Here is a 13,304-nt window from a genome sequence, read left to right on the forward strand (position 1 = left end):
CAGTTCTGAAGGCAAAAGGGGGTCCAACCCGTTACTAGCATGGGGTACCTAATAAAGTGGCCGGTGAGTGTACACTAATATATCCATATCCTAAAGAGATTTGTGGCTAAACAGATTTGTGGCTTTCAGAGTTTCTGTGTGAGTTTTCGTACCTCTCCTCTCCGCTGAGCCACCCTGAGACGAAGGGGAGGAGGAGGATGACGAGTTGGAGGAAGTTCTTTGCAGCATGGCGTCCAGAGAGAGCTCGGAGCGCCGCAGATCTGGGTTACTGAAACAGGTGGAAAACAGTTTCACTCTCACACTAGTACTAATAATATTATAACGCATAGTTACAGTATATAAAGCAGACGTATGCATTTTAGAAGTGCTGTGTTTGAATAAACTTTAGAAAACAATAGGCAACGTGCTAATACGAGCTTTACCTGGCTCGTATGAGTTGAGAACCTGTGCGAGGGCCCAGAACCACTCCTCCATTAGGGGAGTTCTTCCTGACCAAGGCTGGGGAGATGGAAATGGTCCTCTGTGGGACCTGGACACACGGAAAGACACACAGAAAGTAGGTCACCAATGCTGTACCGGCTTGACTTTTTGTTCCATAGCAAAAAGTTCAAACGTTCTATCTATCTATCTATCTATCTATCTATCTATCAACCTACCCTTCTTTATTATCTTAATCCAGTAGGGATGGGAAAAATAATCGATTCTTAGATGCATTGTGATTCTCTCTATAATAATTATAGTTAATAATAGTATTTTTTGTTTGTGTTGATTTAAAAAACATTAATGTCTCCAGACAAGTACAAATCATAAAACAGAGTGACTGAAAAAAGATGGAATAGTGGACAACAACCAGGCACTTTAGGCAGCACAGTAAAGAAAAACACTAAAATGGCCAAAAGGGAAAAAATTATAATTTTGGATACATACACATGGACTAATGAGACATACATAAAATAATTAGGCAAAATACATATAGGCTGTTGATCTACTTTTTCACATTACATCTGACCACCTCATGTTTCATGTTGTAAGAAGCCAATTCTCCACCTTGAAACATGACTCAGCTTCTGACATGGAAGATTAATTTAAGAGAAGGTGACTTTCCCAAGCATTTTTAAGGCTTAAGCATGGATTGACTACTGAAACCTCAGTAGACAACATCTCATAAAAACAAATACTGTATATGTCCAAATCTAAGCTTTGTCTGGCTGCTTTGTCTAGGAAGTGATTAGCAAACTCTGAGTAACAAACTCAGATTTACATGCAAATTTTTAAAAATCACACATGGAACTGTACATAAATAATTGTTACATCGAGATGCATTGATAATCAGTTTAGAATCGAGTTGTTGGCCTCTGAGTGGAATCGAATCGTGAGGGGCCAAGAGATTTCCAAGCCTTGCAAAAGTTGATTCATTGTTGCAAAACTGTGCATTTGTTGTGGTTTCAACACAAGTCCAGTCCTCATTTTATTAGAGAGGGCAACATTGTGTGCAAAGTCATACATCAAGCCCATCGTAACCAAACGAATGAAAAAATCATCAGCACTGAAAGATGATTTGCACGATGAGGTTTGTTTCCTCTAACAAGTTAGACAGATGAAAATTTCTTGTACCAGAAAACACATCACCAGTGTCTTCTTTTGTGATTGTAATTCTCCTACCTTGGGCGGGATTATGTCCTCATCTCTCAGCCAGGCGGTCCTGTCCCGATCCCTGTCTCTGTCCCGTTCTCGCTCCCGTTCCTCCCTGCCTGTGATGCGCTGCGGGGGTCCCGGGGTGTCAGAAGTGGGGTCTGAGTTCTGGCGGGGCATCTCGGGCCTGGGGGAGCCCACGCTGACGCCCTCACTCAGTGATGATCCTGACTGGTCCTGCAGAGACTGAGAGCCGGACATGGAGCCGGAGTGGGTCTTCACTGGAATCAGGTGAGCCATCTGTAGGACGGAGAGAGAGAGAGAAAAAGACCAGTTGAGGGTGGTGGGTGTGGAGATGAAAAGGTGAACGACAATTAATGGCAGAAAGAAAATATAGAGATGGAACAGACAGTAAGGAGGTAGATAGAGAAGTGAAAGAAAAAGATTGACTTTTAAAGGAAGTTAACAAGAAGCAAAGTGGATTGTGTTTATTTATTTTTTGTATAAAACTGTTCACTATAAAACACAACAAACATTCACAAGCCTCCTTTTCCACACACGTACACACACACACACACACCTGTGGTTCAACGGAGCGGTGGGTGGGTGGGGTGCGGGCGGGCTGCATGCCCACGTTGCTGAAGGACTCGGAGCGGGGAGGGAGGGAGGGGTCGGAGATGCGGTTGGACACTTTGTGCTGGAGGGCTGGGGAGCTCTGTCTGTTCAGCTTAGATCGCTCCTCCACCTGGGATAGGTTACACACCACTATCAGTCACAGCCAAGCACACAGCACGACCAATCACCACGCTCGGCCCACTGTGGGCCTCGCTCCCCTCCCACATGCACACCTACAAACCACCAGACAATCTTAACATCCCGTTTCCTTTACCTGCCTGCCTGATTTATGATTAATGATAAATCTGCTGCTCTCAGAAACTTAGTTGAACTTGTTTTTTGTCTCAACCGTCTCTCTGTGAAAAAACACACACAAGAAGCAAACCCCTACTTCCGAGGAAACCCTCAAAGGAATATCTAGAATCTGGTCTGGCAGGTTGAGAGGGCCACACAGTGTTTTGGTTGTTTATCCCACCACCTCCAATCAGATTCTCCTCTTTGATTCCTCCCCCATCTAGTTGTTGTGTACGTGTGTCTCCATGTCCCACATACAGTTTGGAATTAAGAGTGTCTGATGGCTGTGTTGAAAGGTCATTCAAACCAAAAACATAGATTTGAGTATGTGTGAAGGCTGTGTGCACATACACACACAAAACCCCTGTTTCATATTTCCATAACAGCCTGAGTGACTGTTTCCACTGACTTGTGTGAGTGCAAGCGTCAATGGCAACAATCACCAAATATCTGTGAGTGAGGAAGGCAGAAAGCTCCTTCCTACCAGTGTAATCAGATTTTCAGATTAACTACTGTGCAGTGAGAGAAGGCTTGGAGAAATGCTCCCAGAGTGCCCACATCACACTTTTGGAATCTAAACAATCTACTCAACGGTTGGTGAAGGATTGAGTCGTGGCTCAGCAGGGCATAGTGTCAATAGCCCGCAGGTAAACATCCATGTGCAATGAGAGCTATCCCCTTTGGGAGGCTTTCTATAATTCCACATGAGCTCATAATCTAGTAGGATTTATCAAGATTATGACCTGGGTCAGAACAACTGTGCAATACTGTGTCATTCCTCAAATCTTTGTTAGTTGCCTGCTTGGAAGTCAACTACAGTGAGACAAATATGTTTCACCCGGCAGCAGAAAACGTGGCAAATACTTTGTTAGTTGTTCACTTCAAATAAAAGACGACTACTGATGAAGGAAAGAATCGTCGACAAACAGGAGCTAAGTACAAAGAACCAATGGGAAGGAAATATTCTGTGATTCAGGAGAAACACTGCTGTGATCCGAGTGGAGTTTAATCTGTGGAAGCAGTACGCGATCAAGGTTAGCATAAACATCAACTGAACTTAAAAAAGACAGAGAGATTACCATAAGAATATGTGTTTACAGATGAAAGAACCGTTTGGGTAGTGCTGCTTAAATCTTCATTCTATTTGTATCAAGTGTTTGGGTTCAACTCCAGCCCATACCACCCAAACGCTCTTTCTACCATGGCAGATATTCTTAGAGGTTAAAAAAGAGTGTCAGAGGAAGTTAATTGTTGCTGCTATACTAAGAAAGGACACAGAAGAAGATTAGGAAGGAGAGCAGACTGAGGACAGACGGCATCCTCTGAGGATCCCACCACCACTTGGCCAGCACCCATCACCAAGCCGGGGTTTGATTGACTGGCAGACTGACCTAAAAAGAAGATGAGTTGGGTGGGTTTCCCCGATGACATCAACAAGAATATGGCTAGGAGCGGGCTTGCCATGGTGCTTTGTGGGACACTGGGGGATAAGGGTGACAAGGTGGCTTGCAGGGTGGAGGGGTTGGGGCAGGTCTATGGTTCACTAAGATACCTATGGGTCAGGGTGATATTAGAAACTGCCTCTAAATATCAGCACCTCTCCTCTGGATCACAGTCCCAGTAGAATTAAAATAGAGATAAAAGTAGCTATACTTCTTTGTTGTATGTTAATATATGTATGTACATCTATATTTTTATAATTTATATTTGTACTTCTATATTTGTGAGGACTATTTTGACTTTTGGACATTGAGAGTGGCTGTTATCTGAAAAGTGAGGACATATTTGACAATGGGCTGTTTGGGGGTTTAGACTTGGTTTTAGGGTTAGGCTTGGGTTAAGATGCAATAGATGTTTTGATTTGTAGCCAGATTTGGAAACGCTTGTAATTTTGCCTTTTGTTAATTAAAAGTAAAATCTTTAGTTTTTCATATATTGAAGCAGACACTAGTCTGGAGCAATGGAAGTACACTGCCAGGATAAAGTCAGATGACATCCTGATTTGTCAGGTCTGGCGTAAGTAAAACAGCAAATCAGCAGAACAGCTAACCTAATTTAATATTTATATGTGGCATTTTCTTTTGCAGGGAGTTAGCCATTTCAGAGCAACAACTTCCTTCACAAGACAATTTCGGAGATGCACCGTCACTGCACCCTGGGCTTGGTGCCGCTCAAGACAACTGTGATTGGTTAAGAGAAATGCAACAAGCCGGAGTTGTTTCTTCTGTTCCAGAATGTATGCGTTGTGTAGCCAGACTTTACTCCAGCGCTGACTTAGCACTGTGGCGATAGGTCTGGCAATGCTAGACTAAGCAGACACAAACTAAATGGGTGTACCAACCTCTTTATGTGGAATCAACCTGTACTGCAGGCAACAGAAGGTACAACAATTGGATAAGGGCTCAAGGTTCAGCATGTAGCTGTTATGGTTAAGGGTAGGATTTGGGCGAGGGAATGCATTAATTCAGTCACAAATTTAGAAGTACAAAACTTTGTGTGTGTGTTCCTATACATGAGTGCTTTGGACAAGGGTCTAGCACCCAACACCAGATCTGATGCAGATCTGAGTCTGGGATCCAAAGGGAGAGCCATGCGGGGAGCAGTGGGGGCTAGGCGCAGGGAAGGAGGCCTTGTTGGGCAGGTTGATGTGGGTACCGGAAGGTGGAGAGAATTTGTTGGGCATATTGGCCACAGTGATGTCAGAAGAGAATGGAGGGGAACTGGCACATGGAGGGGAAAAGCTAAAATCGGACCATGAGCCTGAGGACGAGGGGGAGATTTGTGGAGAGGTGCGAGGAGAAAGGTCAAACCAAGGAGCTGGAGTGGTTTGAGAGATGGCTGACAAGCGGTCAGAGGAGCAACTACTCATTTGTCTGCCATCAGCCAGGTTCTGTCTAAGTATGCTTGCTGGGGCAGAAGCTGTGAGGTCACACAGAGAGCCGCTATGGCTTCCATTCTGCCCCCTAAACCTTCCCTGTCTGTCCTTATTAGAAGGAGGGGAACGGAAACAATTGGTTTCAGGGACTTGAAGAAAACAACTGGAGGCAGGTGAGTAGGAGCTCCTGCGTCTAGGTGGGTCGGACTGGAGTAAGCTGTCAGGGTAGGATTGAGAGAAGGGGTCAAATGCTGTGACGTCCCAGTCCGAGGGCACCATAAGGTCCTTGTTGCTGACAGCTTGCCTCATCTCTTTCCCCCACCCTCCACGATACCCCTGTTCTATGTCTACATCTATTCGACAGCAAGGTGAATGGGACCTGCAACGACCACTAACCGGTTTGAGCGCAGTGATGGGAACGGGTTTGGATCCTGACTTAGGCCTCTGGATTTTTCCTGGGGACTGAGGATGAGGTTGAAGTCCCGGGGACATTAGCCCCTGACTGGCAGCCGAGAGATGCCTGTCTTTGGGCTTATCGTTGTGATTGCTAGGCCCCAGAGGATAAGGGTTTGGTGCTGGATTAGACTGGCTGACTGGCCCTTGACCAAAATTCTCTTTATGACTCTTACTAGGTCCCTCACTGGGCCCTTGGCCAGGGGCCTGGTTGTGTTTCTGGACAGGCCCCGGGCTGCGGCCCCTTTGATGGAGTTTCTGAGCCCTAAACTCTCTGACCTGCTGACTTATCTCCTGCTTGAGCCCTGGATCTAGCGGTTCTTCGCTGTCTAGTGAAATACGGATATGGGGGAGGTGGGTGTGGAGGAACTGGGCACCATGGGACTGGGTTCGCTTGGGGGCTTGAGCACCCCTTGAGCCAGGGGATGACGCCGGTTGGTTGAATGACCGGTGATGTCGTAGTTTGGAGCACGGCGGGTTACCCTGAACATGCTGCTGCTTGGAAACCTAGGAGCCAAAGTCAGAGGAGGGTAAGCAACAAAACAAACACACACAGAAGGAGACTTCACACTGTGATTATCAAAGCAGCAGCGTTAATTCTCAAATATCTTCAGATTCAAAAAGGTCTCCCACAGGACCGCTGCTTCTAGTAACCTGCTGAATAAGAAATGATCAAAAGCAGGCCACTGGGTTTGTTTAAAATACACCAGAGATTAATTTAAAAAACAATTCCAGGATCATCACCGAAACATGCAGACACGTTTTTAATACACTACCTTCCTCAAAGCTGGTACTTTTCCTCACTTCTTAGAAAACAACTCATCACAAAGTTATGATTGCATGCATGTCTTTGTATATCATGCATGTTGTGACTTACCTCTTTAGCCCAGGCAGGCTTGTCATTAGGATTGATAATATCTTTGTAGTGGTAAAGCGGCTTCTTCTCTGCTTGCCTTCCCTCCTGCTGCTGCTGCTGCTGCTGTTGCTGCTGTAGAGACACCAGGTAGGCTCTCTCCTGCTGGAGCTGCCTCTGGAGCCTCTCCGCCTGCCGCTGCTCCTCTATCTGCTTACGTTTGTACTCCTGGCGGGAGAGAGCGACAGGAAGGGTATAGGGAGAATGTAAACGATGAGAGACAGATTGGAGAAGAGAAAGGAAGGAAAATTAAGAGAAGGGCAAAGAGGATTGGGAAGAGGTAGAGAAAGACACACAGAGATCCACACCAAAACAGGTGAGTAATTATTGTGTGACACAAGCCTGGTTCTAATGTCAGGTTTGAGCCATGCGTTAATGTAATCATGCCAAACAGAACAGAGAAACATAAATATTGAATCCTTTACTGTATATGGAACATGAACACACACTTTTGCAATGATAATTACGATTGTGAGGCTGACGATGCATAACGCGGAGTAGAAAGTTCCCGGACATGACGCTTTGGCAAATTAGAGGAAGGAGAAGGGAAGGTAGGTACTGAGATGGAAGGAGGGATGGAGGCAGGAAGGATAGCAGTAGCGAGTGAAGGGGAAGATGCCATTTTTCAGGCCATGCCACATCCCTGGGTTTTGTTGGGTGATGTCATTGCTGTGGTCTCTGGAGTTGGCATGGGTTGGATCTCAAAAAGGTTTCCTTTCATGTTCTCCTTTAAATCAGTGATCTTCAAATAGGATGCAAGTAGCCGTGAACATGTACTACAAGACATACTGTGAATTCCCTGCGCTAATAAAACAAAAAATCTTTGCCCTACATAAGACTGGGGCAGTGAGAGAAACCCTCTGAGAAAAATACTAATGTCCTATTTTCTCTAAAATGTTCTCACTTTGTGTGGGCCTACATGACTGGGGCTGACAAAACATATTTTACGGCCTGTGGGGAATTGTTGAAACTGACGCTCGGGTGCATGCAGTGGGGATAGGGGGCCACACAGCACAGATGGGGAGCAGTGGTAGCACGTGGGAGGGCTATGGTTACCATCAGTAATGCCTGTTCCTGCAGTAGCTGCTGCTGGAGAATCTCTAACTGCCTCTGTTCCTCTTCCAGCTGCCTACGGATATACTCCTGAGCAGCGTGTCGGCACAGGAAGATAGAAATAGACAGAGTAAGAAAAATCTGGAAATCTAAACATCCAAAAACAAAAAGACAGAGAAAAACAGAGATATCAAGTCAGAACCCAGATGAAGCTAAGGAGGCCGTGTACTCGAACAATTGTAATGCGTTACAAAGAGACAGAGAGAGAAAAAAAAGAGGTTTGATTATATCTATCCAAAACCTTTGAAAAGCGTGGGAGGAGAGCAACAGAGCGACAAAAGAGGCACCAGGACAGACAGAAAATACACATCAGAACAGCAGTAAGTTCAACGAGAGGACGAGGGAAAGAAAGCAGGAAAGATGTAACTGATCTGGTTGCATTTTAGCTTTTGTGATATTTAAGATGTTGCAATACAATTTGATGAGATTTAGACTGAAATATGGTTAACAAAGGCTGGGCGTAATCAGAGAGAAAGTTGATTTAAGATCCTGGAGCTGAGAGGAAGAAAGTGGCCGCGCAAAGATAAGCAAAGAAAAACAAAGAAAAACAAAGCATAACGCAACTCCATCATCAGATTAATAATGTCCGAGTTCTTTGGGTCTGAAACTGAAATCCTAAAAACAAAACAAAAAAACATTAGGAAAATGCGCCACTGAGGTAATTTAAGGTGACAAGTAAAATCAGAGTGACTCAGAAAGACAGAGGAAGATGTTGCCATAAAAAGAAAATGGAACGTTTAACGGCACATGAGGGATTGTGGACTTCAGTTGTCATCATGTAACGCATTTCTGTGGCACCATACTGTCTGTTTTCGTACAATATGTGTGTTTTAATACAATACTACTTAGTAAGTGTATGAACCTGTTCTCTCTCTGCATGCCTCCTCTCCTCCTCTCTGCGGAGCTGCTCCATTTCCTCGTAGCGCCTCCTCTGTTCCCTCTCGTGCTGTTTCCGCAGCTCACGCTCTCGCTGCTGCTGCTGTCGGGAGAACACAAGCACAAGCAGATTCAGGATCACAACACAACGTTTTCACACCAATCAAATCCGGTCTCTGCAGAGACTCTCGCACACATGCGGAATGGACGGTGCGTCCACTCCTTTGATCATCTTTCTTTTTGTTTTGCACTAAATTTGCTTCCTTCTACATTGTGTCTTGGCTTAGATTGCTCAAACACACATGTATTGCTCAAAAAGCAGGGTCGAAGACACACACTTGGTTCTGAGTGGAAAAGGTCATGTTAGTTGAGTCGAGTCATGGTGCTTAGCCGTGCGTTTGGAGGCAAACCCTGGTGGGAAACCAGAGAGAGCGCGCTGATTATGGGCTAAGGATTTTCTTCTCTAAGCCTGCTCTCTGGAACTAAGAGAGGGACACTGGGGAGAGGCTGTGTGTGCTTGTCTGTCTCGGTACCCTCTCCCTCACTTCGGCCGCCTCTTACCAAATGGTGAATAAAAAGGGTTTTGTAAGTTCAAACTACCAGAATTGGACAGCATATGTTACATTTGGCAAAATAGGCATTTAAAGTGTTTAAAAGAAGAGAGCATGAAGAGCCAAAGAGAAGGCTGCTTATAATTGGGCTATGCATGTTAAAACCTAAATATTAATTAGGGTTTGGCACCGCAACCCGGTTCCACTATATTTTCCCTCTGTCGCTCCGAAATGGACGTAAAAATATCACAATTTCTCTGTAGTCTACCATTAGCTAACAACCGTTAATGAAGGCTACCTTTAAAATGCCACATTTTCCCTCTAGGCTCTGGTTAGCGTACCAACTCAAAATTTATTTTGTAGTTACTTGTCAACCCTCATGTTGTCCTTTGGTCAAACTGACCCGTTTTTTTAAATCAATGTTCTTCTTACATAAAATGATTGATTGCACACAACGGTCTATGGCAAGTACAAATCTTTACTTTCATCAATTTTGGGGTGTCTTATTCAATTTTATAGCATTTGTAAAAAATTATTGAAGTGGTTTCAAAATAGTACAAAATAGTAAAAGTTGACATAATCCAGTCTGTGATTATCCATCAACATACGTTCCTTTAATTTTATTCTAAATAATTCCTATTCTCTGCTTTTATAACTCAAACATTAGGTATAATTTCTTATAAATGAGGTTTATTGAACACAAATTCTTAAAATAACTAAAGTTATTAAGATAGTGTCAAATGTCAAAAAAGTGACAAACATTGAAAAAATGTTGAAAAAAGGGACAAAAACGTAAGAAAAAGTTTAAAAAAAACTTTGATAAAAAGCGATTTCTAAAGATTTTAAATTTTGATGGGAAGACACCACAAGGGTTAATAGTTTAACTGTTATTTTTTGTTAAATGTTGTAGTTGTGCGTTAGGTGACAGAGGTTTACTTATTAAATAATTAAGTACTTTAAAATGTTAATATATTGTTAAATTAAAAGAATTTGGGGCGCCAAGATTGCTCAGTTGGTGAACTCTATAAAAGTTCCTAACCATACCCAACCCTAATATTAATGAATGTTTTTTATAGAAGCTGCTGTAGATACAAGCATTCATCAGGGCCAAAGGTTATGGTTAATCCTCCTCCACCTCCTCCACCTTACCTCCTCCAGACGTCTCCTCTGCTCCTTCTGTTCCTCGATGCGTTTCTGTCTCTCAGCCAACAGTAAGCGCTTGTGCTCCTCATTCTGCAGCTGCTCCAGCTGCTGCCGCCGCTGTGCTTCCGAGCGCTCCTTGTTGGCCACCTGGAGCCGCAGGAAGTCCCGCCTCAGGGTCGACTCTCCGGGGACGTTGATGATGGAGCTGCGGACGGACCGTTGAGAAGGCAGGATGATTTAGAACTAGTGAAGAGATGTCAAATGTGTTTTGGGAAGAAAAAAAAAAGTGTGTTTGTTTTGTACATTTGTGAGGACACTGACCTTGGTTCACCCATTTCTCTTTCTTCATCCTCCTCCTCGCTGCCACTGTACTCGTACTCGGTCTCATCTGATCGAGAGAGAAATAAACATCTCAAAGAATAAAAATGCATCGAGAAGAAATACGATTTTCATTTTTCACTTGAACTACCTTTGTTCATTTTTAATCTGCTCACGATTCTGGCATTCCCAGATCCTCCCTCCTTCAAGGCACTTTCTTTTAGCCGCTTTGAATCAGAGTATAAATGGTAATTTTACTGGGTGTAGCGAGCTGGAGAACATCCGCTTGAAGCTCTTTTAGTCAAACAGAGGCCTACGGCATAACGGTTGAAGGGGCGGCCCGGTTCTCCCTGAGAGACATCCACGCAGACCTGTCCTCCGAATGTGACAACGCGACAGCTGGAGAAAGCCTCGCTCTCTACAGCGACAAGACATTTCTATACATCATCCCGACGTCCGCCCTGAAGTATGTTGTTTCTTGAAGCAATTAACGTGCTTCTTACTGGCGCAGTGCTGTGTGCGAGTGTCAGTTTATCACTCAGATGGTGTGTGTCTGTGTGTTGTGGGCGAGTGGAATGGAAGTCTGTCACATTTCTTTCCTGCCTCGCTGTGACGGCACATGTGTGTGAGAATCTGCGTCTGTACGTGCATCTGTAACTGTATTACTGTATTAACTGTATTACCTCACCCTTGCAGCGGTTCTTCTTTTTTTTTCAAGAAGTGTGTTTTTATGTGTGTGTGTGTGTAATCCAGGGTTACCGTTTTCGCTGCCATCTATCAAGCGTAACTACCTAATGAATCAGTCACTCCACCTCCCCTGCCGCGAGTGTGTAAATCTAGATGTCCATCTGCGTTTAAATCCATACATCCACGTGTACGGCACATGTTCTCCCTCACCTCTCTCTCCTCTCTTCTTCTTGGTCCGGTCGATGTGGTCCTTCAGCTGGATGCGGATCTGCCTCTCGTTGGGCAGGTCTCTGATGAACGGGTGTTTGAGGAGCTGCTCTGTGCTCTGTCTCTGGCTGTGGCTCTTCACCAGACAGCTCTCTATGAACGACTGGAACTTCTTTGACCTGAAACCACACACACAGAGACACACACACACACACACAGACACTGTAGTGATCATCAATCATCTGGACTGATTATCCTGCTTTTGATAACGTTGTGGGATTCACACTTACCACTTCTTGGACTTGAGTCTGGGTGGGGGGTTGCGCGGGATCAGGAAGAGGGCTCTCATTGGGTGCATGTCACACAGCGCTAAGGATAGCAGGTACCAAACATGGGTGAGTTAGGGTGAATGTTTTTATCCAATTGTGCTTCACACTGTCATGGCATATAGTCAAAGCCAGCTAGAGCCTCCTCTCAATATATGCTGTCAATACTGATTAGATTAGACAATTAGATGTACACACACACACACACACACGCACACACACAGGTCTTGTCTCCTGAAGAGCCTATAATTTGGTTATTTAGGATCTTTAATATGCAAACTTCATATTGTCAAGTATAGCCGGTGTTTCGCTAAAAACGATGATAAGATGATAGATGAAAAAAAGATATTTTAGAATTACTTTTCATGGCTTTTAGATTGTCTTTTGTCACAATGTGAGTTCCGCAATTGCTTTCATCCTACTTAATGTGATTACTTTGTGTTTACTGAGTCCATACCTATATATCCCAATCAGGATATGAGTTAAACTTCAAGCACACACACTGTAATATTCTCATCCAGTTAGAAGTCATTTTCCAAAAAGCAGCACTATGCTCTCCTAGGCTGACCTTGAAAAAACTAAATTATGTCTTTGATTATTATGGTGGCTTACCAACTGTAGCTTGGGCAAACTTCACCAGAAATTGCTTTTTTACTGAATTGTAATTGTGATCATCATAATCCTAACTGTGTGGATGTACCCTTTCAGTAAAAAAAGGTAGTTAATGGAAAATTAAATGAATAGAAGAAGCAGTAATTCAAGTAACAAATTTGATTTCTGCTCTTTGGCCTTCATTAAAATTATGGCTAAAGATGAGCTGCTTTGGCCTGAAAAATTGACTCCTGATTCCAGTTATCTAATGGATTAGCACTAAGAGATGACGTGTGGCAGAGGTGTGTGTTATTGACAGGGTACGTACGTGGTGCTCCTTCGGCCATCTCTATCGCTGTGATTCCAAGCGACCATAGATCACTCTGAAACGGCAGAGACACGGTGCGTTAATACTCAGGGGGATCACAAGAAGCACAACAGACAGAAAGATCTTCAGCTGACGGGAGGCTGTTGAAGCACCTTAAAGTCGTACGTGGCCTCAGGGTTCTCGTCACAGGCGATGACCTCTGGTGCCATCCAATATGGCGTACCGATAAATGTGTTCCTCCTTCCTACTGTTCTGTCCAACTGGGCTGAAACACCAAAGTCCACTGCAAGGCAAATACACACAAACACAATACTTTAGGCTATAGTCTGCAGTTTACTTAATCTGTTTGTGTGTGTGTGTGTGTGTGTGTGTGTGTGTGTGT

The 13,304-nt window shown here is 44.1% G+C and overlaps 1 protein-coding gene across 6 annotated transcripts in view; it reads right to left on the reverse strand.

The window, feature by feature from the left end:
* The window catches only part of LOC117936005 (TRAF2 and NCK-interacting protein kinase-like), a 56,847-nt gene that overhangs the window by 2,808 nt on the left and 40,735 nt on the right, over positions 1-13,304 (reverse strand). For 2 of the 6 annotated variants that reach the window (XM_034858705.1, XM_034858704.1), the window contains exons 7-20: positions 13,075-13,205; positions 12,923-12,977; positions 11,968-12,046; positions 11,681-11,856; positions 10,787-10,853; positions 10,472-10,670; positions 8,758-8,874; positions 7,839-7,925; positions 6,747-6,950; positions 5,813-6,376; positions 2,213-2,377; positions 1,663-1,932; positions 423-529; positions 153-268 (exon numbers count right to left, since the gene is read on the reverse strand). In XM_034858705.1, coding sequence (XP_034714596.1) covers positions 153-268; positions 423-529; positions 1,663-1,932; positions 2,213-2,377; positions 5,813-6,376; positions 6,747-6,950; positions 7,839-7,925; positions 8,758-8,874; positions 10,472-10,670; positions 10,787-10,853; positions 11,681-11,856; positions 11,968-12,046; positions 12,923-12,977; positions 13,075-13,205 — 2,337 coding nt within the window. Of the gene's footprint in view, positions 1-152; positions 269-422; positions 530-1,662; positions 1,933-2,212; positions 2,378-3,932; positions 6,377-6,746; positions 6,951-7,838; positions 7,926-8,757; positions 8,875-10,471; positions 10,671-10,786; positions 10,854-11,680; positions 11,857-11,967; positions 12,047-12,922; positions 12,978-13,074; positions 13,206-13,304 lie in introns of those variants that run through there. The other 4 variants (XM_034858707.1, XR_004654871.1, XR_004654869.1 and 1 more) reach the window with 4 other exon arrangements.

The sequence above is a fragment of the Etheostoma cragini genome, chromosome 20, assembly GCF_013103735.1.
Source record: "Etheostoma cragini isolate CJK2018 chromosome 20, CSU_Ecrag_1.0, whole genome shotgun sequence".
In the NCBI taxonomy this organism is placed as follows: domain Eukaryota; kingdom Metazoa; phylum Chordata; class Actinopteri; order Perciformes; family Percidae; genus Etheostoma; species Etheostoma cragini.